Source organism: Falco cherrug, chromosome 1, assembly GCF_023634085.1.
Source record: "Falco cherrug isolate bFalChe1 chromosome 1, bFalChe1.pri, whole genome shotgun sequence".
NCBI classification, from domain to species: Eukaryota; Metazoa; Chordata; class Aves; order Falconiformes; family Falconidae; genus Falco; species Falco cherrug.
Window position 1 is genome coordinate 89,337,069 of NC_073697.1, and position 19,967 is coordinate 89,357,035.

At 40.9% G+C, this 19,967-nt stretch overlaps 2 protein-coding genes across 2 annotated transcripts in view; one reads left to right on the top strand and one right to left on the bottom strand.

Moving 5' to 3' along the window:
• Positions 1 to 228: 228 nt before the first annotated feature.
• On the bottom strand, positions 229 to 18,912 carry CRKL (CRK like proto-oncogene, adaptor protein). Its single transcript, XM_005445241.4, has 3 exons — positions 18,062 to 18,912; positions 14,122 to 14,584; positions 229 to 5,062 (listed from the first exon to the last, which is right to left on the bottom strand). Exons 1-3 carry the CDS (start codon positions 18,373 to 18,375, stop codon positions 4,928 to 4,930), a joined length of 912 nt encoding a protein of 303 aa, XP_005445298.1. The 5' UTR covers positions 18,376 to 18,912; the 3' UTR covers positions 229 to 4,927.
• Positions 18,913 to 19,092: 180 nt separating this feature from the next.
• Positions 19,093 to 19,967, top strand: part of MED15 (mediator complex subunit 15) — a 56,404-nt gene continuing 55,529 nt past the window's right edge. The window contains exon 1 of the mRNA XM_055704847.1: positions 19,093 to 19,409. Coding sequence (XP_055560822.1) covers positions 19,303 to 19,409 — 107 coding nt within the window. The 5' untranslated portion in view covers positions 19,093 to 19,302. The remainder of the gene's footprint in view (positions 19,410 to 19,967) is intronic.

A 19,967-nucleotide genomic window follows, 5' to 3' on the forward strand; every position in this document is an offset into this window, starting at 1 on the left:
ACGCTTGGTTTTGCTACGTAAATAGTAAAGCCAGAGTTACTGAAGGTGCCATGAACAGGTGCAGCAACAGGGTAGCACTTCCAGCTTTTGCTAGAGGGTAACGCATACAAAGTGGATCAAGCCTACTGCATGCACCTTATCTGTTCTTGCTTGCATATTTGAAATACTACTGGTTTTCTCTGAAACGTTAACTTGCCCAATGTGAGTATTTGATGATAAGACACTGTGCAGGGTTGGCTATGAATGTTTATTAACATCACATGGAAATCTGTACTCCAAAGACAAACACTAGGCTGTGAACATACCTACAGAGTCCAGGGAAACAACGCAAGCTTTTTTTGACTTCTCCTTTGCAGCAGTTCAGTGTCTGACGTTCCTCGTAAGTTTTTCTCCTACATAAGATCATCTGAAGTTTCAACACATTGTTAATGATTTAACTGAATCATCCCAAATGTTAAAAAAAAAATTAAAACTCTAGTTAATGCTGTTCTTGATCTGGATTGACGGTAAAAAGGCAAAAGACAACCTCCTGTTTTTGACTTGCAAAAGCAGATATTTATGACATGTTACGCTGACACCTTTCAGCCGTGGCTAGAATGCCAGCCATTCCGCTCTCCAGTACCTGCACAGGCTACACCTTATTTACTTCAACAATAATAAGTTAAATTCAAACAGTATGCATAAACCAGTCATTCTTACAAGCACAGTCAAGGGTATCACAGTAAAAGAAGGGCGTGGTTTCTAGAGAGACCTTTAAAAGCCTCGGCAAAAGAGCAGCATTAAATACAGTGACAGGAAGAGCACTGAAGCGTCAGGTGTCAGGGTGGAGGAGGCAGTGATAATCTGTATAACCAGAGCTGCATCTTTTTCAGGTGGACCTCCAGAGCACAGCGGTATAGTCGGAAGAGGCACGAGGATGGAATAGGAGAGTATCACTCAGCCTGGCAACAGCATTTTCTCCTGCTTAATTCTTCCTTTGAGTCGGGAAAACTTCACTTGGCACTCTCATTCACCCACAAAACAGGGCATTGTAATGACAGAGTAAGGACTTAAATACTCTGCTAATATTGTCAAGGTTTTAAGACTAATGACAACAAATAATACTGTAAGTTGAGGCAAGTTTTTATTTAGACTGTACAAACAGGGCACTGGAAAAAAAAATTTATAGTGGCTTGATGTTGGGACCAGTTCTATGAAATAACTGGAGTAAGAAATTAAAAAGGCACTAATCTTAAGAAAAGACACTCCATATATTCTAAGAATATAATTCATTTAATACTGTTAATCTCATAGCACAAAAAATAAAACAAGCTATGATCCCCAAAATAAACTTTAAAAGCTTACACTTAATATTATTGCCTGAAGATCATGGTCTTTAAATTACATATTGTGTTTTAAAGTTTACACAGTGAAGACTGTCTCGATACAAGGCCACCTTTCCCACTGCAATAATTGTATCCTTGTCCCAAAACACACTTTCAATTAACACAAGTAAACAGAAAATGACAACTATACAAGAATGCTTTCACTGGTCCCAAAAGGCAGTCTTTTAGGCAGGTCTCACTTTCAAATGCAGGTATTGAGGAAAATGCTTGAAAACTTGACTACAAAACAAAGGCAGCCCACTCGTTCCCAGGATGTTAATACAGTATAAAAAATCACTTTACAGGCACGTGAAATGGCACAAAGAATGCTGTTTTTCCCTTTACAAAAATAATGCTCAGGCTCTTCAGAGCCCAACCCAAACAGGATATTCCCTTTTGTTTATTCTTTCCCAATTTGTAAACAATCATGAATTAAATTAGCGCTTATCCAGTGATGGACACTGATTAAAACAGTTTTCATTTAAACTTTCAGACTGGTCAGAGGCTTCAGTGTCTATATACACATGTACATAACAGGAGGAAGTCAAACAGTAAGCCTTTCATGGTAGTCAACTATTGTGGCACCAGGTACTTAAACCAGCTCCTAGCTCAAAAGCAAGAACGATTTTAATGGTGCATAGATCGAAGCCATCATTTGTAGGCTCTCATGCTTCATGTTCATTATACCTTACACGCCCAAGGAACATTTACACTGGTAGGTTATCATTCAAATTTAAGAGGCTTCGTAAAGCAACAGACAGCACACATGTAAGCAAGCGACAAGCGACTGAGAATCCCGAGTCCTTCAAAGAGAAACACAAATGGATCAAATGCAGTCTTTATAGGAAAATACTTGTCTCATAGTAAAACAGCAAAGACACATTTTGAAGCAAGGTTACAATCAGCTTAGGCTGGTCAGTATGCTACATTTGAACCACATTTAACATACCTGAACCACACCGCTGCTACTCAGAGAAACACTGTTCATCCATGGTCTAAAACCAGGTTCCCAGAAATTTAAGAATTCTTGTCTTTGCATCAGATGCCACTAAACACAAATTTTGCATAGTTTTGAAGGTAAAATATTTCACTTTTCCGCAGTATCAGAACATAATTAAACCTAAACCGATGCTTGTGTTCAAAGCGTACACCTTATTCAATGAGGGGATGAGTCAAGACATTTATTTCACTGAAAAAAATCCAAGTTAAAAGCTGTGTTCAAGACCTCAAATCTCACAGTATTTATTCACCATGCAAAGGAAGAATTCTAACATCAGCCTTCTGCAGAGCTGCCTGGAACTAGGTCAGGTCTGAAATAAGATTTCTGTGCAGCAGACTGAGTTTAGTGCAGTTTCTGTATTCAAAAGATGACTTTCAGTAGTACAATTTATGTAGTAAACTTACAAGTATAGTTGGGGCACAGAAAAAGCATGACCTCCTTTAGTTAAGAGAGCTGCATAGCTTTTCTTTGCAAGACAAAATGTCAATGCCTATTGTCAAGAATTACTCTTACAGCACCAAACACTTCAGTCAATGCTACTCTACTTCACAGTTAATTTGGTAGTAAAATGCTCTACAAGAACCTCTAGACTGTCAGCCACTTGATCAGTACTACAGAAAACAGCTAAAAGATGAACGGAGAGGCTTCTTTAAAAACACCCAGCATTTTGAATGTCTTGTTGCAAATGCCATTTTTGCATTTCTTCAGTGCCTTCCAAGGCACTTGCACATGAACCAAGAACAACGTGCTTTTATTAGGATCAAGTGACACAAATCAACAAGAAAACAGGCTGGAACTGAAGACAACAACTTGTATATAATTTGACATATATAAGAACTGGTGAGATTCTGCGGGTGTCTGAAGTTTTGCTACAACCAACAGCCTTCAAAAGTTGAAAAATGGGGGCTGCTGTTTTTCTATCAGCTTCTGCAACAGCCATTTTCTGTTAACCAGGGTGCCTGAAAAGGGAGGTTTTGTCGTTGTAGTCTTTGCAGACGTTTATTCTGTTAATTCAGTGTTCCATTCTTTTTAAAAGAGCATTCCAGTTCACCTACAAAACACATTTAAAGGCAGGCGGCACTACAGGATACCACTGTACCTAAGCTTTCATATCCTGTACGCAGGCTAAGGACTTAACCTGTGTGACATGAATTGTACTTATTTAGCTGCAGCCATACAGTTCCCTACTTTAAATCCAATTACAGCAGTATAGCTTATGTACAGAAAAAGGGAAAGAAGTTATACTGGTAACAGACACCTTTGTAGCCTCCTCCAGCCTGAGCATTAATTTACTACATGGGGGAACCCAGGCAGCTGACTCCAATTAACCATTTTCTAGAGGATACTGGGAGGGGGAGGGATCTGGGGCATATATAAACCAGAGCCAACTCATTTGGAAGAGTAAAAAAAGATGGCAGCATGCAGAGGACTTGGGATGCAAGCAAGGAAAAAGAGGGAGGGAAAAAAAGAAGATGAAAGCAGCTCAGGGAAGGAAGCACAGCAACGTGGAGACACCCTAGAAAAAAAGGTACTGTGTTTGAAAAGGAGTTTTCAACAAGCTGGGGCTGGCATAGCTAGGAAACTTTGGAGAGATGAGGGAGCCTGCAGAGAAATGGGGATAAAAGGTGTATGTTTAAATAAGAGGATTTAACCAGTATTTACCAAGTTCTTCTGTCCCGCTCATCTCTCTCTGCACCATGGCAGTCTGATCAATCTGTCTACCAAGTAGGACCTTGGTGACGAGCATGTCTATACTAGTAAAACCACACCTTCTACACTGCCAAAGAGCTGTATGTAGACCAGGCCAAAGTGTTTCCCTTTAAAGCTCACTCTCTACAGTTAGTGCTTGCAAAAATCAACAGAAATGCATTAAGTATGTCAAAAACAGGTTACAAGTATCAACCCCTCCTAAGTTTCCTTATAAATAAATGCCTCAGCTTCAATGCAGCTCAATCAATGGTTATTTGCATTTAACACACACTGTTTCAGGAAGGTCAACAACAAGCTTAAGAGTTAACAGAAAAGAGCAGCTTCTAATACAACTGCTTAAAATACATAAGCTTCAATTATTGTCCTTTAAAGAGACCATAATTTTAAATGTACTATCTTAGGACAGGTTCTCTTAAAACTAAGACTTCTTCAGTCCTAAAATTGCATTTTTGTTGTTGCTTTTTGTTGGACAGTAATGCACAAGTTGCACATTTGATCTAAGTAAGATTAGGGCTCTTCCTACTGAGCAAGCCAGAAAAAGTCCATGGAAGTCTCAAATGGAAAGGTTTTCTTCCCGTATTTCTCTACTATATACTGGTTCAGTCTTCTCCAGCTTAAGGCCCAACAGAGTTTGAAAAATGAAACTAAACTCTGGATGACGCAACTATGGTATGAAGGTCAGGCAGTGACTTCAGTTGTATGTATTCCAAATGTATATTAAAAGAACCATCAAACTGCAGCAAGCTGGAAAATGGGCAATGCTAGCAATGTGCCATTAAGTCATCATCCCACCTCAAACAATGCTAATGATAGCCAGGAAAATGAAGCAGCAGTGTAAATCGGGCAGAGGGAATCATTCATTCTCATCTGGGTTTTGAGGGTCAAATATTTTGACATGCGTGAATGGGAAGAGCCCTTTTCGACCGTTGACTTCTCCTTCCCACTGACCATTTATATTCATCCTTGTAACCTTCACAATATCTCCAACCTGCATAATAAAAAAAACCCCAAAGTTATCACACATGGAAATACAAAATAAAATTATAGAAACAAGTCAAATGAAGAGGAACAACAAATACAAGCTTATCATAGGGGAAATAAAACCGACCCTCCTCTTGACATAAGATTAAACTGAAAAATTACTTTAACTAAAATACCAACATTTTGCTGCTAAACATGATGATGCTGTCTGCATTCTTTTTCAGACTCTTAATTAAATAGGTATTTACAAATTTAGACATATTGATGAACTGTACCTTTTCCTATAGGAAAGCTTACAAATTCAGGCAACAATAAACTTAAATATAAATTAACATCACTAAAGCTACCATCAGTAATAAGATGCAACATCCATTCAAAAGAGCACATTACTCATACTCTTTTTAGCATCAGCTGGCTTATTTCAAAGGAAACAGTTTTTCAAATAGAGATTCCTACAGCAAAGAAACCATCACTTGAAGTTCTAGTTCTGATTATCACAGTCTAAGGAGCTTCTGCAGTTTCAAAAATAACAGTACACTTCCAAAGCAGGCAAAAGCAGTTTCAGAACTTTGTTTTTAAATATTAGATGTACAGATTCTAGCTTTATTTGTTGTTTTCACCTCTACATCCTGCCAAAGAAATTTGAAACGGGAACAATGACATGTCAGGCCTTTTGTACCATAACTATGTTTCTTCCTACTTGGCAACGCAAGGTGAGAAAAGCTAAACTATGGTCAAGCAAGAAACATCAGCCCAAATGATGATGTTACACTCTTACTGTTCAATGCCTGTTTTTAATGTGGGTAAGTTACAAAGCAAAATATCCAATTTGACAAGTAGCATCTGAGACTAGCTAAATAGTAATTTCTCCCTTAAATGCTTCAGAATAGCTGAACATGTGGTCTGTTGCAGCACCACTCTTAACTTTACACCTCCCTTCCTGTTTACTTAATTTACTCTGTGTGGTAACTATAGTAAATATTAGAAAAGTTACATTAGTAGCCAAGAACTAATGTCACAAAAAGTAGAACCAGCCTATGACCAATGGCCAACAGGTCAACAACCCCAAACTAGGTCCAGGCTCTTTGTAGTCAAGTCTCAGTTACGGAGCTACTTCTGTGAAATCCAAAGGTAACTAGCTTTGATCTTACTTAAAGAAAAACTAAGATTTTAGTCCTGATACAGCATGTATAACTATTTGTCTATGTTATCTAGATAGCATTAAAATTTAGAACTGATGCAGACAGTTTAAAGACCTTGGCCAAGGGCCTTAGATTAAAACCTTTCAGGCAAGACCTGGGTATTTTCTATTAAAGAAAAATCCCCAAGTTTACAAAACAGTGTGCACATCACTAGATGATCTGAAGCCTGTTTAAACCAGTTACCATTACTCCAATAGGTATTTTTTTTAAGATCATTCAGAAGCAAATCCTTAAGTGAAATTTAAGATGCTATAATAAACTCCTCAGTCACTCAGTGTTCTATCTCTTAAAATAAGCTTTCTCAAACTTTGAAATTATTTTTTAGAGATTTAAGCTTTATGTTGCAAATTAGAATGAAATTAGACATTTGAGCAAAATGTGTTGCTCCACCCTTCCTCTACTTTGTCTTCACTACTCAGGCTGTCCATGTCACATCTACCCCACCAAATCTGAGACTGTTACACTTGGAACAATTGTAATCTGGTGCTTTTAAAAGAGGGGAAAAACTCCTCAGAACTCCCGTAAGATCTTGGGATATACCTGAGACTGTACTAAATGGTCTTTCTTAAATGGACATCTTATGCTGTTCCTAAACTCAAACATGAAGTCAGCATATACTATTAAGTCTTTATACACTGCCCACGATAGTTAGCACATACATATAGCATTAATTTGACTGGTGTTAACCTCCTCACAGAGTACTGCAACATGCTTGAATTGTGCTTTTTAGCAAATATATAATTTGTCAGACGCTTCTCTGAATAGAAAGGCTGGAGAAAGCTTTAAATAGTAACAAGATGACCTAAACAGGAACCTAACAAATCTCTCTTTGGGAAAAGGCTGATAACATCTATAAATAACTCGCTGTTACGTTGCTAGATTTATATAACCCTTGAAGACGGATCCAAGTTCCAAATTTTAGACCCAAATTCGAGAAGATGCAGCCAACACTGCAATAGTTAACACCTACTACAGAACTGCATTTGTATCACACCATAAAACCAATCCATGCTCAAACACTTCAACCTTATTCATAGAAGAAAAAGAAAATTCTGTAGTATATTGGATTAAAAACATGGACCTGCATTTTCTGACAATTTAATTCTGCTCATGCGCTGTAGATATCAATCCATTATTCATTTTGAAGCTCTAGAAAAAAGAAATCCTTCAACTTAATTCTGAAGGATTTCTACAACATTAATAGGTTTGGAAGTCTTGCTTCAGCTGAGTAAAAAACTTACAATGTAAGTCTATTGCATTGTTGATCTACATCCCAGTTTGTTGCAATGTAAAGTGTTCTTTGGGTGGCTGGGTGGGCAAAGCTGCTACAAATCTTTACCTGCCCTTAATGAGTGCTAGCTGACAAAAGCTACTCAAAAAATACTCCCATATGCCAAGAACCACTGGAATAATACGTTGATTTGCAATAACTTTGTATTTTTGAGTAGTAGTTTTGGGGTTTTTTAGTGAAAGCTTCTGGATATCCTCTTGTGTTCTACTAAAAAAAAATGCAGTTCCCCTGAGAAGGGTAAATGAAACAGCATGTTGAAACAAGATTTTGGAGAAGGAACCTTGATGTCATGATAGAGTAATTTGTGGATCTTAATGTTAAAGACTTCCATTTTGACAACGTCTAGAAGAATCTGATAAGTAGTCCCTCTGTAGTTTTTCCCTAAAGTACCAAAAGCAGTATTTGGTAAATGCTTTTTAAAGCATCTAGAATATGGTCAGCTGAGGTGTGATCTCCCACTAAAATTATTTAACACACTATTTTTTTCAGAGAATGTTTTAAGCCAGTCAGAAGGATTGTCTTATGATTAGGCACAGGACAGTCAGGAGACCTGGTTCTATTCTCATCTCTGCCACAAACTTCCTGTATGACTCTGGACAGCTCATGGCCCTTATCTATAAATTAGGATAATGCTTCCTTAGATTCAGCATCTCTCAGATAAGTTAATTCACTTGTAAAGCATGCCAGCATCTCTGGGTGGAAGTATCAACTGCTGAAATGAGTAATACTTCTGAAATGCAGCCATTTGGTTCCACCCAAATGATAAAAATCAAAACGTATTTTAGATAGCATCCTTTCATTATGTCCCTGTTACAGCATGAATTCAAAGCCCTGGGGAAACACAAGCTGTGGAATACGCCAGTCAGAAAGCTTACTTCATTCACTCTAGATTCTTCCATACCTGTCTTCCATTTGAAGCTGATTCATACACTGCAAAAGGTTTCCTGCATGCCATTTTAGTCACACAGTCAACCAATTCAATGTGTTTTACAAATATTCCAACAATTGTATATAGTTCTGTGGTTGATACAGACTTCTGTAATCTAAGTTTAAGGAGATTAAAATGCATTAAAACTCTAAATCATAATTTTATCCCACTGGGTCAAGAGCCATAGAAAACACATTGCTCTCTGGAATTTACAGGGTGTTGAATCTCAGTCATTATCCTGATTGGTGTCACAAGTCACCTTCTTCAGCGACACTAGCATTAATACCAAAAGCGAAACAATTGTTCAGACCAGCTGCCTGTTCTGGAGAAGAACAAGGCTCAACACTAAAATTACTTGATATGCCATTGTCACCAAAAGGTATAAAGCTGAGCTACACAAAAGAGGCAAAGGGTTCAGTCACACTGCAAACAGCTCCAAGTGATGCTAAAGTAGCTGGTGCTTTATGTATTGGGAGTCAAGAAACCAACAGGCTGAAAGCACAGCTTAATTATCCATCAGTTCTGATGTCATGTGCCAGAAGAATAATAATTGATGCCCAAACCAGAGAATCAAGTAATTAAGAGGAAAGACCATTCCTGACACATGAAAACAGGTCAAAGGTCAGCACAGAAATGTTGAAGCCTCATCTAGGAATAGAGTAAAACAACTGAAGTTGGCATTTTAAGCATAGCTAGGACAATTGCCAGAGCTGAGGCTGCAGCACCACAGGTAAAGTGCTGCTTTTCATTAAATGATGTTAGCCTGTGTTTCCATCTGATTAAGCTAGCTGTCATGACTGTATAGAACTGGGAGAGCTCAAAACTCCTAAAGACCATTGTCTTGAGCCACACTGAATGTCACTGTAGCACAGGATCTTGTCTAGGTTATCTTATGTTGCTTTTGGATTCATCCAAAACCAAACTCCACAAACAGTTCTGAAGGTGAATGTAAATTAAATTGTGAGGCACTCAGCACTATCACAATGGGAACCACTGATAACTGACTGGAAAATGATTAAAAAATTAATTACAAAAATGAAGATTTCACACAATCTCCAAAGTAATTGTCAGTTGTAATTTCAAAGGCAGCACACTGAAAAGCTGGTGCATGTCAGCACAGACACAGAAATCCTGCTGCCAACGTCACTTTCAATTCAACAGTTATCAGAACTAAAGCTCCCCCATCAATGCTTTGCACTACACAAATGTAGGCTCAGTATTTTGCATGAAATCTAGACCTTGTAGGTTAGATGCATTTTAACGTTTAACACAGCAATACTAAGTTTCCTTGGCTTAGGAAAGCACCATGCTTATTGTCTAGTGAAAGAAGCAGCCTGATTTCCTAATTAAGCAAGCTCTACTACTAGCACATTTTGGCCTACTTGTCTCAACTTTCATTTGAAGAGGAAAAAAGTTAACTGTAACCTAATTGTAACAAGCTCAAGAGGAATACTGAGAGTCAGTTACATAATTACGGTGAATGGGTATTTATTTCACCAAAACATTTTAGGTAACAGGTTAACTCTGTAGTAGCAAACGTAAGTTTGACAATCATGAACTGATAAACTACTTAATGCTGTAATGCTGGCACAGGTCTAGAAAAAGCCATCATTAGCATAAAAATTCTGCTATAAAAATATAGTGAAGCTCTTGTTCAAAAGATCCCATAACACTGTCATGTTAAGTCTGGAGATGAACTCTAGGACTACTACTGCCTTCAGAGTGGTCTGTGACACTTCTTACAGCATTTGCAATATATTTTAGAACCATTTTTTAAACACATGGCAGACATAAATCTAGTGGCTGCTGCCAGTCTCCCATTTTTTGGTTCCTTACACCATTTCGCAAGTGAATCTGGAATTTGCTGTTCACATCCTGAATTAACCTTCAAACAGTTCACTAGTTCAAGGGAATTATCCACCACTAGTCTGTCTACTGACTGTGCTGGACATAAAGAACTTCGTTGCGTACAAGTTGAGAGATTAATCAACTACTTTGGATCCGAAAAAGAAGTAGCCAACCACCAACAGATAAGCTCCTTTAAGGTAAAACATACTAGGTCTTAGTCTACTGGGCACTGCATCCACATCGTGTGCTGGTTAAAGCATCCACTTTAACACTAATATGCTAATGAAGCCTTGTTTTAACAGGCTGGCTATAGAACTACAGGTTATTAAATGCTGAGAAACTTTTCAGATAGACTTGGCTGCTCTGTATGACAGTAACACTGCAAAGAATCTCTGCTCTTACAGAATTCATTACCTTAAAGTGCTATCCTGTATAACCTTTGAACACAGGATTGCCCTCCTAGTTTTCCCAAAGAAAAGCAGGATTGAAGAACATAATCCTGTAATGTAGAGTTCTAGTCCCAATAAATACAGGTCACTGTATCCCTGTCCTTCATATTCCTTCCTCTAGAGCACCAGGACTGAAGAAAACTGCTACTTGCTAAAAGCACACAAGCAAAGAAACAGGTCTGGGTCATTGGTTGGTTTCATGGTTGTGGGGTGGGGTGTTTTGTGGTTCAGTAGTTTGTTTTTGAATGCAGCATCCATGAAAATACTACACACGTTAGCAAGTCAAGTTAGTTGTAGTGAGAAACTACAGACTTCAATCATTTCATTAAAAACATTAAATCTGAACTGCCATGGTAACTAAATCAACAACAGTAAATGTAAATTTTAGAAATACATATAACTTATTGTAGGCTTTCTGATTGTTTGCTGGTGCGAGGAGATGCCCAAAGTTATGCATATACCAACTGTATGCTTTGAGACAGTAGCTATATAGGCTAAAATAAGTTTTAAATAAACAGATCATTATTTCCTTTTTTTTTTAGAAAATATAAGTAGGGCATACAATGCAGTAGGACCAAGTCAACATTTAGATGTTAATCCCTTCAACAATACCAATACGAATGGTAAATAATTTTAGCCCAGCAAGGTCCACATTGTAAGATACACTGTATTAATTAGTACCCTTACAGGAACAACACTGTAGTTGCCCTTAAACTATTAAAGTAGTATTTAAAGATTGTTAAAAGTTAAACACTCCATCATTATCCAACCAAACAGATCTTGTTTCAGATTTTCAGTAGAATATTCACTCATTTTACAATCTACGTTTTTCATGTGAGAAATTAAAAAAATATTTTACCTACTTTTGACAGCTTATGTAAACAATAGTGTGCAACAGAAAAACTGGACTTGCAGGCAGAGTGCTTGTCCCATTTTCAAACTGAACCCAGGAGAATGACATCCCTCCTTAGGGATGACTTAAAAGGAAGTCGAGCAGATTACTATGCAATAGCTTTACTCCATATGGTATTCTCTTCCTTTTAAGTACTGTCTGTGTACTGACCACACAAAGCTAGAGCCAGCAAACATATTTTGCTCTCATGTTATCAGTTTAAATGAGATTACACAATCAGGCACTGTATAATTATACCAACAAGTTGTTGTACCTGTACAAGCTGAACTGCGATTTATCAGAGTACACCTATACTAAAGTGGAGTACTATCAAATACTATTATTCTGAAAGAACACTGTTAACTCTGCTCCCCAAAACATTCCCATGTGTTCTTTCTCTACCACTAGCTACTTTCTTTCAGTGGTCTTACAAACTAGAAGCTGCAAATGATCCAAATTTAGTGGCATGTAGAGCCCTGGCAAGGTTGGGATTAAATACATCAATTGGGGCCAGTAGATGTTAGGCAATCTGAAGGAACATCATGAAAAAGATGTTGATTTTTTTTCTTTAGGAGTAGTCCATGTGACAAAAACTATTACTATAAAATGAGGCTGCTGAAGCTCCCTATGCATGGATAAACATGGAGAAGATGTAATCACCTATTCTAGTGAAAATGTAGATCAGTTCCCAGAATTCTGCTTTGAAGCCTTTTGAGAAGCCACAGTGTGGCTAAGGTGCACTTGCAAAAAAACCAGACTACACAGGGAGACAAAATATGCCAGTGGTGGAAGACACAAAGACACAAGGCATTCAGCGGAAGAGAAGAATCTCTCAAACAAAAATTAAGCAATGGGAAGGCTCAAAACAATTCAAACCTACATGTTGGCCAGAGAATTAATCCCGTTGGTGTAGTAGAGCAGCTAAAATGACAGGATTAACTAGGTCACTAAAAAGCAAGTCAGGAAAACATATTTGTGAGGGTCATCCTTCCAAGTGGTTCTGCTACCCTGCAGCAAAGCAAGCTCCCTGAAGCAATTCCATGACACATTGGTAACATAACCAAATCAATCGCTTGCATTGGTTTGTTTTCAGAAGCATGAATAGTTTTGGCAGGAATCTTCTGTATAGTGCAGTTGGCAGTGAAATTACACTTTGGTCTATGATAATTTTCACACACTGTTCAAAAATAACAAACTGCTAGATTTCATAAGACTCAAGGAAAATCCAGTGATACTCATTTAACTTTTAACCCCATATGAGTAACCACTTGCAGAGGTTTTACAAATACAGGAGGAAACACACTTAGGGCAACTGTTACGAATAACTGGAAGTCACAAATACAACCTTTCAAATTTCAGTCAAAAGTATCAGCTATAGGTAACAGCTTCAACCTGCAAAATAATTGAGCAAAAGCAACAGGAAAAGTTTGAAAGTATTTTTAAAAACACTATTATTTTACTTGCTAAAATACTGTTGCATCCTTTGCTTGTTTCCTTGCATTTGCTCCTTGAAGTATTGTAGCACACTCAAGTTTCATCTTTGAAACTAGTGCTTTTTCTGGATGAGACATTTCTGAACTATGGGTTTACTAGCCTTCAGTATAGCCTAAACTGAAAAGTATCAGTCTCAGCGTTCTGGATCTAGCTTTAAAAACTTCTTCCAATCCATCATTTATGCCAGTTAAACTAGAATTGTAACATGAAATCTTTACCATTTAAAGAACACGGCTCTAAAGTCCTAAAGACATCCCTAATAAAAATAAAATAGAAAAATGCTTTGGCAAGTACAGGAACTTATTAAAGGTTCAACTCAACACAAGTTCAGAGGCTATGCTACAGCCTTTCATCTAACCCCCTTGCCTTCAGTTTAGGTCTTAAAAGTTTCTCAAATTACACTTTTGTAAACAAAAGTAAAAGAGACTAGAGTACTTCTGATATATTTCTGCCCAGATTTCATCACTCAGCATCAGATTACTCAAATGCATCTCACCCTACAGTTGAGGATTGCAAATGCTATGTTTATTGGCAATCCTTACCTTTCTCTTAAGGATGCTACTACCAGTTCTCAACCTGGAATACTGCAATGATTAATGAAACATCTGCCTCCTTCCCCAAGGTTAGGAGGGGAAGCAAAGTCATCCTCAAACTAGCACTTAATTCTGCAGCAGGATGCATATACTCCACTACCCTTGTTAACATATTTGCACTGTTGAATAGGCAAGAAGAGAGGGTAAATACAGCTCCTGAAGTAACTTGGTCACTTTTCTCAGAGGAAGTGGTATAAATAAGCAATTTTTGTAGATCTTCCTTCAGAATGTAACCTAACTTCTTAGTCCCTTGACAGAGATAAGCAGATTCCATATGAAATCACCCACATGAACTCTGCCACTAACAATTCCTAGTTTCTTGTTTTACAAAACAATTGAAAACCCTGAGACTTGAGAGGAAAAACTTACCTCTAATGCCAGCGCCGTCTTGTCATAAGCACAGGGTACTCTCTTTTGGATAGCTTTGGCATAGACTGGTCCATTCTGTGTTGATGGCAGAGGATTGATCACTGCTCCAGGTGTGCTGGATACTGAGGGAAGGGGACTTGCGGTTTGAGGCTGAGCATAAGCATGGGCAGGTTCTGGAATACCATAACTGTTGGAATTCCTGTTTCCATGCTTCCCATGAGAAGATCTGACTAGCTTTTCTACATAAGGAACAGGAATCATCCCAATCCGACCATCCTTGTTTCTGGCGCTCCACCATTGTTCTTCTGGCTTCTCTACAATTACCAGTATCTCGCCCTTTTTAAATGGAAGATCCTCAGCATCATTGCCAGGAAAGTCATAGAGAGTCCGAACATACTCCACATTTTCTTCTGCAGTGGACATAGTAGGGGCAGATCCAGATCCCATTGGTGGACTTGGATACCTAAGTTTAAAAAAGATACAGTGTAAGTGATAGCTATTGTTTTGCATTTCCAGTAACAAAGCTTACCAGTTTTACAGTAGCAATGCCAATTAGAGGAGAATTACTTACTCAGCTTTGTAACAGAAGTATTGGCTTGGTAGCACTGTGAGGCATTTCATGAGTAACTCATGCTCTCAAGTAACTTCTTAAATACCCAAATTAGCTTCCCCAGAAACCAAATAAAAATCTGATGGATGCAGAAAGTTGAGAGGAATAATGCAAAACCTTCACCTGTTTTGGATAGTTGTGAGAATCTTGGGGTAAAATAAAATTACTTCTATAGCTTAAGTTATGAGAGTTATGACACACAAAACCAAATGAAAATTATTTCAGAGACTTGGGGTGGAGAGGCAATACATAAAACCAAACAAATTATTTGTGTGACTTGGGGTAGAGGGGATCTTGCAGAGTTAAATAATCCTCTTCAGTTCATCACACCTACATTTTTAACTTCAGCATCTACTTTAAAGAATTCAGTAACTCTAAACTAGACTAGAGGGAACACAGTGGGGAGAGGGAATAAAAGTAAGAGGAGAGTATAATAAACACAGTTTTCTAACTCAAAGCTAGAAGTCCAATGTTGTCTTTCTGATTGGTAGCACAGCATCTTTCTAACCAAATCCTACTACTCTCATGCAGAATTTTGGGGACAGCCATTCACATTTATACTGAAAACGCCTTTCTTTAAGAAAAGAGGGAGACAAATCCTGTGTTTTTAGGAGGCAACACTTTTCCCTTCTTTTCTGGAAAGTAATATGGAATTAAGCTCCCTAATCATATTTTTACAACTTCAACTCTCAAAGGGTTGTTATAAACAGAAAAATACTAGTTTCAAAGTACTTATCTTTACTGCATATTTAAATACCTAATAACCCGAAAGCGACATCTTCATAGAAGACAATTATGAAAAACTTGCACCCACTGGTAAGAATGGAGTAAGAAATGAAAAAGCTAACCATCTAGAAATACACCTTTGCCTAATTAACCATAATATTACCCTTTATTTATTCACATAATTGTTTATTACTACACCCATCATCTGTCCAATACAGTGATTTCATTGTCTGTGATAATATATAAGATAGTCTAATTTGATGAACAACTTTCACTGCAATTTTTACCACAAATTTTACACATTTTATTCAAAGCAGCTGTCAGAAATCTTAACGTATATAGGCCATAGCAGATACTATCTAAGCCCAGACAGCAAGAATGCATGTCATTAGCCTACTTCAATTCTTTTTTGCAACTTGCAAAATAAGATGGAAGTCAAATCCCTATGATTTTTGCAAGATATGCCAGAAGCCCTAAACAGAAAGATACATGCTTCTGTAAGACAGCCTGTGGTGGCCAAAGCCAGTCAGAGCTCACTAGTGACACAGAACAAATAGAAAGCTTAAACCAGTCAGTTTTCAACTGTTTTATAAGTTTAAAATGTCATCTCTGATAGCTAAGTGTTGTATGGCTATATACAACTACTTAATCCTACCACAAAAAGCATCTCTTCATACTGTACTTTATGAAATTAAAAAATCAACAGCCTTCAAAAGCACAAGCACCTGAGTGTGATGTTCCCCTGAAAATACCAGAGAAACAAGAATTAGCAATAACTGTTTTGAAGCACATACTTGTCCACCCCTGTTCTAAACCTAGTTCGTTAACTAAAAATAAATTAAAAAATAATCCGGAAATGCTACCTCTCATCCTCCCTCTTGCAGCAGGAAGTGTCCTTCAAACATAATTTTAAACCATCAATCATGTTATTGATTTTTCTAAAAGAGTTTAGAACAAAAATCATACTAAGGAAAACTCATTTGTTGCTTTATAAAAAAGCTTGTCAGTTCACAGCAGGCTAGGTCACATCTGTTTCTGTAGGCTGAGAGAACAATATGCAATCATAACCTTGAAAATAAGGTGGTACTAAAATGTTCATAAAACGTTTCACACAAGACTCCTAACATATACCAAACCAAGTAAGCAACTGGAATTAGCTAAGTTTTCAAGTGTTTTGAAAAAGCCATGTCAATCGTTGCCATGTATGATTAAGAAAAAGTTTTTACACCCAGAAAGGCACAACAGTATCCAGGTTAAGGAGAACTGAGATAAGCACGCAGACTTTTTCCTCCCAACTTTCCCACAAGTTTAAGCATGCACATAACACTAAGCAGCTCCATTTAAGTGTTCCTGCAATGGTGAAATTTATTTTTTTTTCTCCCCTACCCATCTCTCTAGCCACAGCACAACCACCACCCAGAAGACTTCTCAGCCTTCTCAGCAACTTCAAGAGTTCTTGAAGCTAGTGCTTTCTGTCACATCCCTCCCATCACGTGACAGCTTTACAGAAAGACTTTTTTTGACAAGCTACTGTCAACCTTTGACAATTGATTGCCATTAAGAACTGGCCTATGCCAAGGTGAAATTGTAACTATAAACCTCAAAGTTACTCCCCCGTGCCCCAAGAACTTGCTAATGGGCAAAACACAGTAAGATTTTACACTGAAGAATTTAGCAGAAAAGCAATCTGAATTTTTTTAATGTGTCACTGCTTTCCTAGCTTTTTTTCCCCACTTCATTCTATCCAAGAAGCCCAAAAGCTTTGAAGTTAGATACTAGGGAAGGCCTTAGTAATTGAAAAGAATATGTTCTAATGTTCTTGATAAGCAGTTTACTGATGCAAGTCACAGGTATGCCTCATGTTGGGAACATGACAAAGAATGACCTCATAGCCAAGTCACATTTTCCCATCCTCCTAGAATAGAATTTCTTAGTGTAGTGTGTGTAGTATAAAAATATAGATGAACAGTGCCGTAACCAAACTTTGAGAAATAAATGTTTTACATTTTGGGGGGAGTGGAAATGCCACCCTAGAAATTTAGGAAATGCTGTCCTAGAATGTATTAAAGCCGACTCAACAGGGTGAAGCATTCTAATCGCATAAAGGCCTGTTCTATTGTAATCAGTGTGGATGCCTGGGCAGACAGCAACTTGAGCTCAGAGGCTGTGCTTCAGTCACAGAGAAGACGACTTGTGAACCAGCTTTTCAATCATCCTAGGAACAGCAGGGACAATACCAGAAGAAAAGGTTGACACAAAGCGTGACCACACCCTCTCAAAAGGCAATTACAGCCAGTGGTAGAAATGTACACGGTACCTTTGCACATGCCTACATGCACCGTAAAAGCAGGCCTTGTATGTTACGTTATACAGATGATTTGACTGAAAGAGCAACCTGTAATGGTCATGGAGATTCAGAGCGCTAAGGACCGCTGTTCGAGCTTCAAACGAGGGCCAGAACAGATGTTTCCTCAGGGCCTGAGCATGGCCCTACAACCAATGCTAAGATCCTGGAGCTACAAGGCTGGCGTAAGGTTCCCCCCCTCCTGGCGCCACCGGGAGCACAGATGGCAGTGGGTGGGGCGGAGGGAGGGTGGCACTCACCTGGGCGCAGGCTCGATGAGGGTGGTGGTGTCCAGGTAGTGGATCTTGTAGAACTCCAGCAGGGCCGGCAGGTGCTCAAACTCCTGGTCGCCGATCTTAAAGCGGCGGTTGGGCAAGGAGTTAATGATGTAGTGGGAAACGCGGGAGTTCTCGGACACCGACAGCACGTAGTCCCCCGGGCAGGTGGACGAGTCCCGCACCAGGAACATGCCGTGCCGCTGCCCCTGCAACCGCGTCTGCGCCTCCGCCCGAGACACCGGGCCCACGTACCAGCTGGAGCGGTCCGACGAATCGAAGCGGGCGGCGGAGGACATGGCTCCGGGCGGGGAAGGGGAAGGGAGGTGGGGAAGGAAGGTGAAGAGCCCGAAGGCCCAGGCGGAGGAAGAGACTCGGAGAAGGGAAGGCCTGGGCAGGGAGGCTGGGGAGGCGGAGCGGGCTAGGAGGAAGCGGCTAGTGCCCAGCCTAGAAAATAGGAAGCCCAGGGAAAGGGGGAGAAGGAGGCTCCGTGCCTCCGGAGGCGAAGGGCCGAGGAGCGGCTGGGGTGGGGCTGGCCAGACGCGGCGGTCAGGGCCCCCGAGTCTCCCTCAGCGGCGGGGTGTGCAGGGCATCCTTCCCGCCTCTCAGGCCTGCGGCGGGCCCGGCTGGGCGGGTGGCGAAGAGCAGCGGCGGCTGACACGGACAGGCGGCCCGGGAAGGTGGCGAGGGTGGCCTGCTACGGTACCTCGGCGCCGCAGCCAGACCGGGGAGAGGGAGGGGGGCGGGGGAGGCAGAAGCGCCTGGCTCCCGCTTTCTGCTATCGGTTCCCTCCCCTCTCAGAGCCGAGCACCAAAATGGCGGCGGCGCCGGGCGGGGGGAGCTCTCCGGAGACACCGCCCCGCGCAGGCGTGCTACCGCGCGCGCCGCTGGCGGGGGGAGGGGCGGCGGCGGGGAGACGGGGCCGCGCCGCCGCAGGGGGCGGCCGGACGCGCTGAAGGGGCCGGTGGGGGCGGCGGCTCGGTGCCCGGGGGACGCAGCGCCCTCCTTCCCCAGTGCCCCAGGGCTGCTGCTGTTCTAACCCTCGCCCACCACCTTAGGCGGGTGCGAGACCCCCGCGGCGCCCCCCGCACTGTCCCTGGCCGCCTGCAGGCGCGCTTGGTCAGAGTCGCTCCCAGAGAACGCGGCCCAGCCCTCGGGCTGAAGACGCCTGAGGGGCACCCGCCAGCGAACCTCCTCCATCTTCTCCTCATCTCTCCCGCTTTGCCATGGCGGCCGGCCGCAGCTTCCCACCCCTCGGGGGTCTGTGGCGGCCCCAGGCCTCCCCGCCATGCCCTGACAGCAGGCCGCCTGGGGACAGGCCACCTTCCTTGAGGTTTTGTTGTTTTTCTTAGTTATTACTTGTTTTTAAGGAACAGACCGCTCTGATAACCTCCTCTGATCTTGGGAGAACTTCCTACGTGCTCTAGGAGACGGTTTCCTGTCTCTTCAGGGCCTTGTTCCCAGATAACGGGTCAGAGCCCTGGCTGGCGGGGCGGGAGGATGGTGTGGCAGGCCTGAAGAGGAAGGAAGCCCCGGAAAGGACTCAGCAGGGCCGGTGGGCAGGGGCTGGGCGAGCGCTTGGCACGCTGCGGCATGAGCTGCCGGAATTGCAGAGGGCGGCCGGTGCGCGGTGACCCTGGCGGGCAGCGCAGGCCTTGGCCTGCTCCAGCCAACGCGGCGGGGGGGTGGGGTGGGGGTTGGTGGTGACCATCGGCATGTCCAGCTGCGATAGGTGAGGCCGTGACAAGATGACTGTGCTTATTGCCCAGATGTGCTAGAAATAGTGTGATTTTAGCTCAGTCTCGAGACTTTTAATTTGTGCCTTTGGTTTTTTGGGGTTTGGTTTGGGGCTGGCAGTGTGAAACGAAGCAGCACTGGAAAGCAAACAATA

Excerpts from the sequence above, each read along its gene's own strand:
- CRKL (XM_005445241.4), bottom strand. The coding sequence starts at position 18,375 with ATGTCCTCCGCCGCCCGCTTCGATTCGTCGGACCGCTCCAGCTGGTAC. Across the intron at positions 14,585-18,061 it reads CTCATCGAGCCTGCGCCCAG|GTATCCAAGTCCACCAATGG; the intron begins GTGAGTGCCACC and ends TTTTAAACTTAG. Across the intron at positions 5,063-14,121 it reads AGACGGCGCTGGCATTAGAG|GTTGGAGATATTGTGAAGGT; the intron begins GTAAGTTTTTCC and ends TTTATTATGCAG.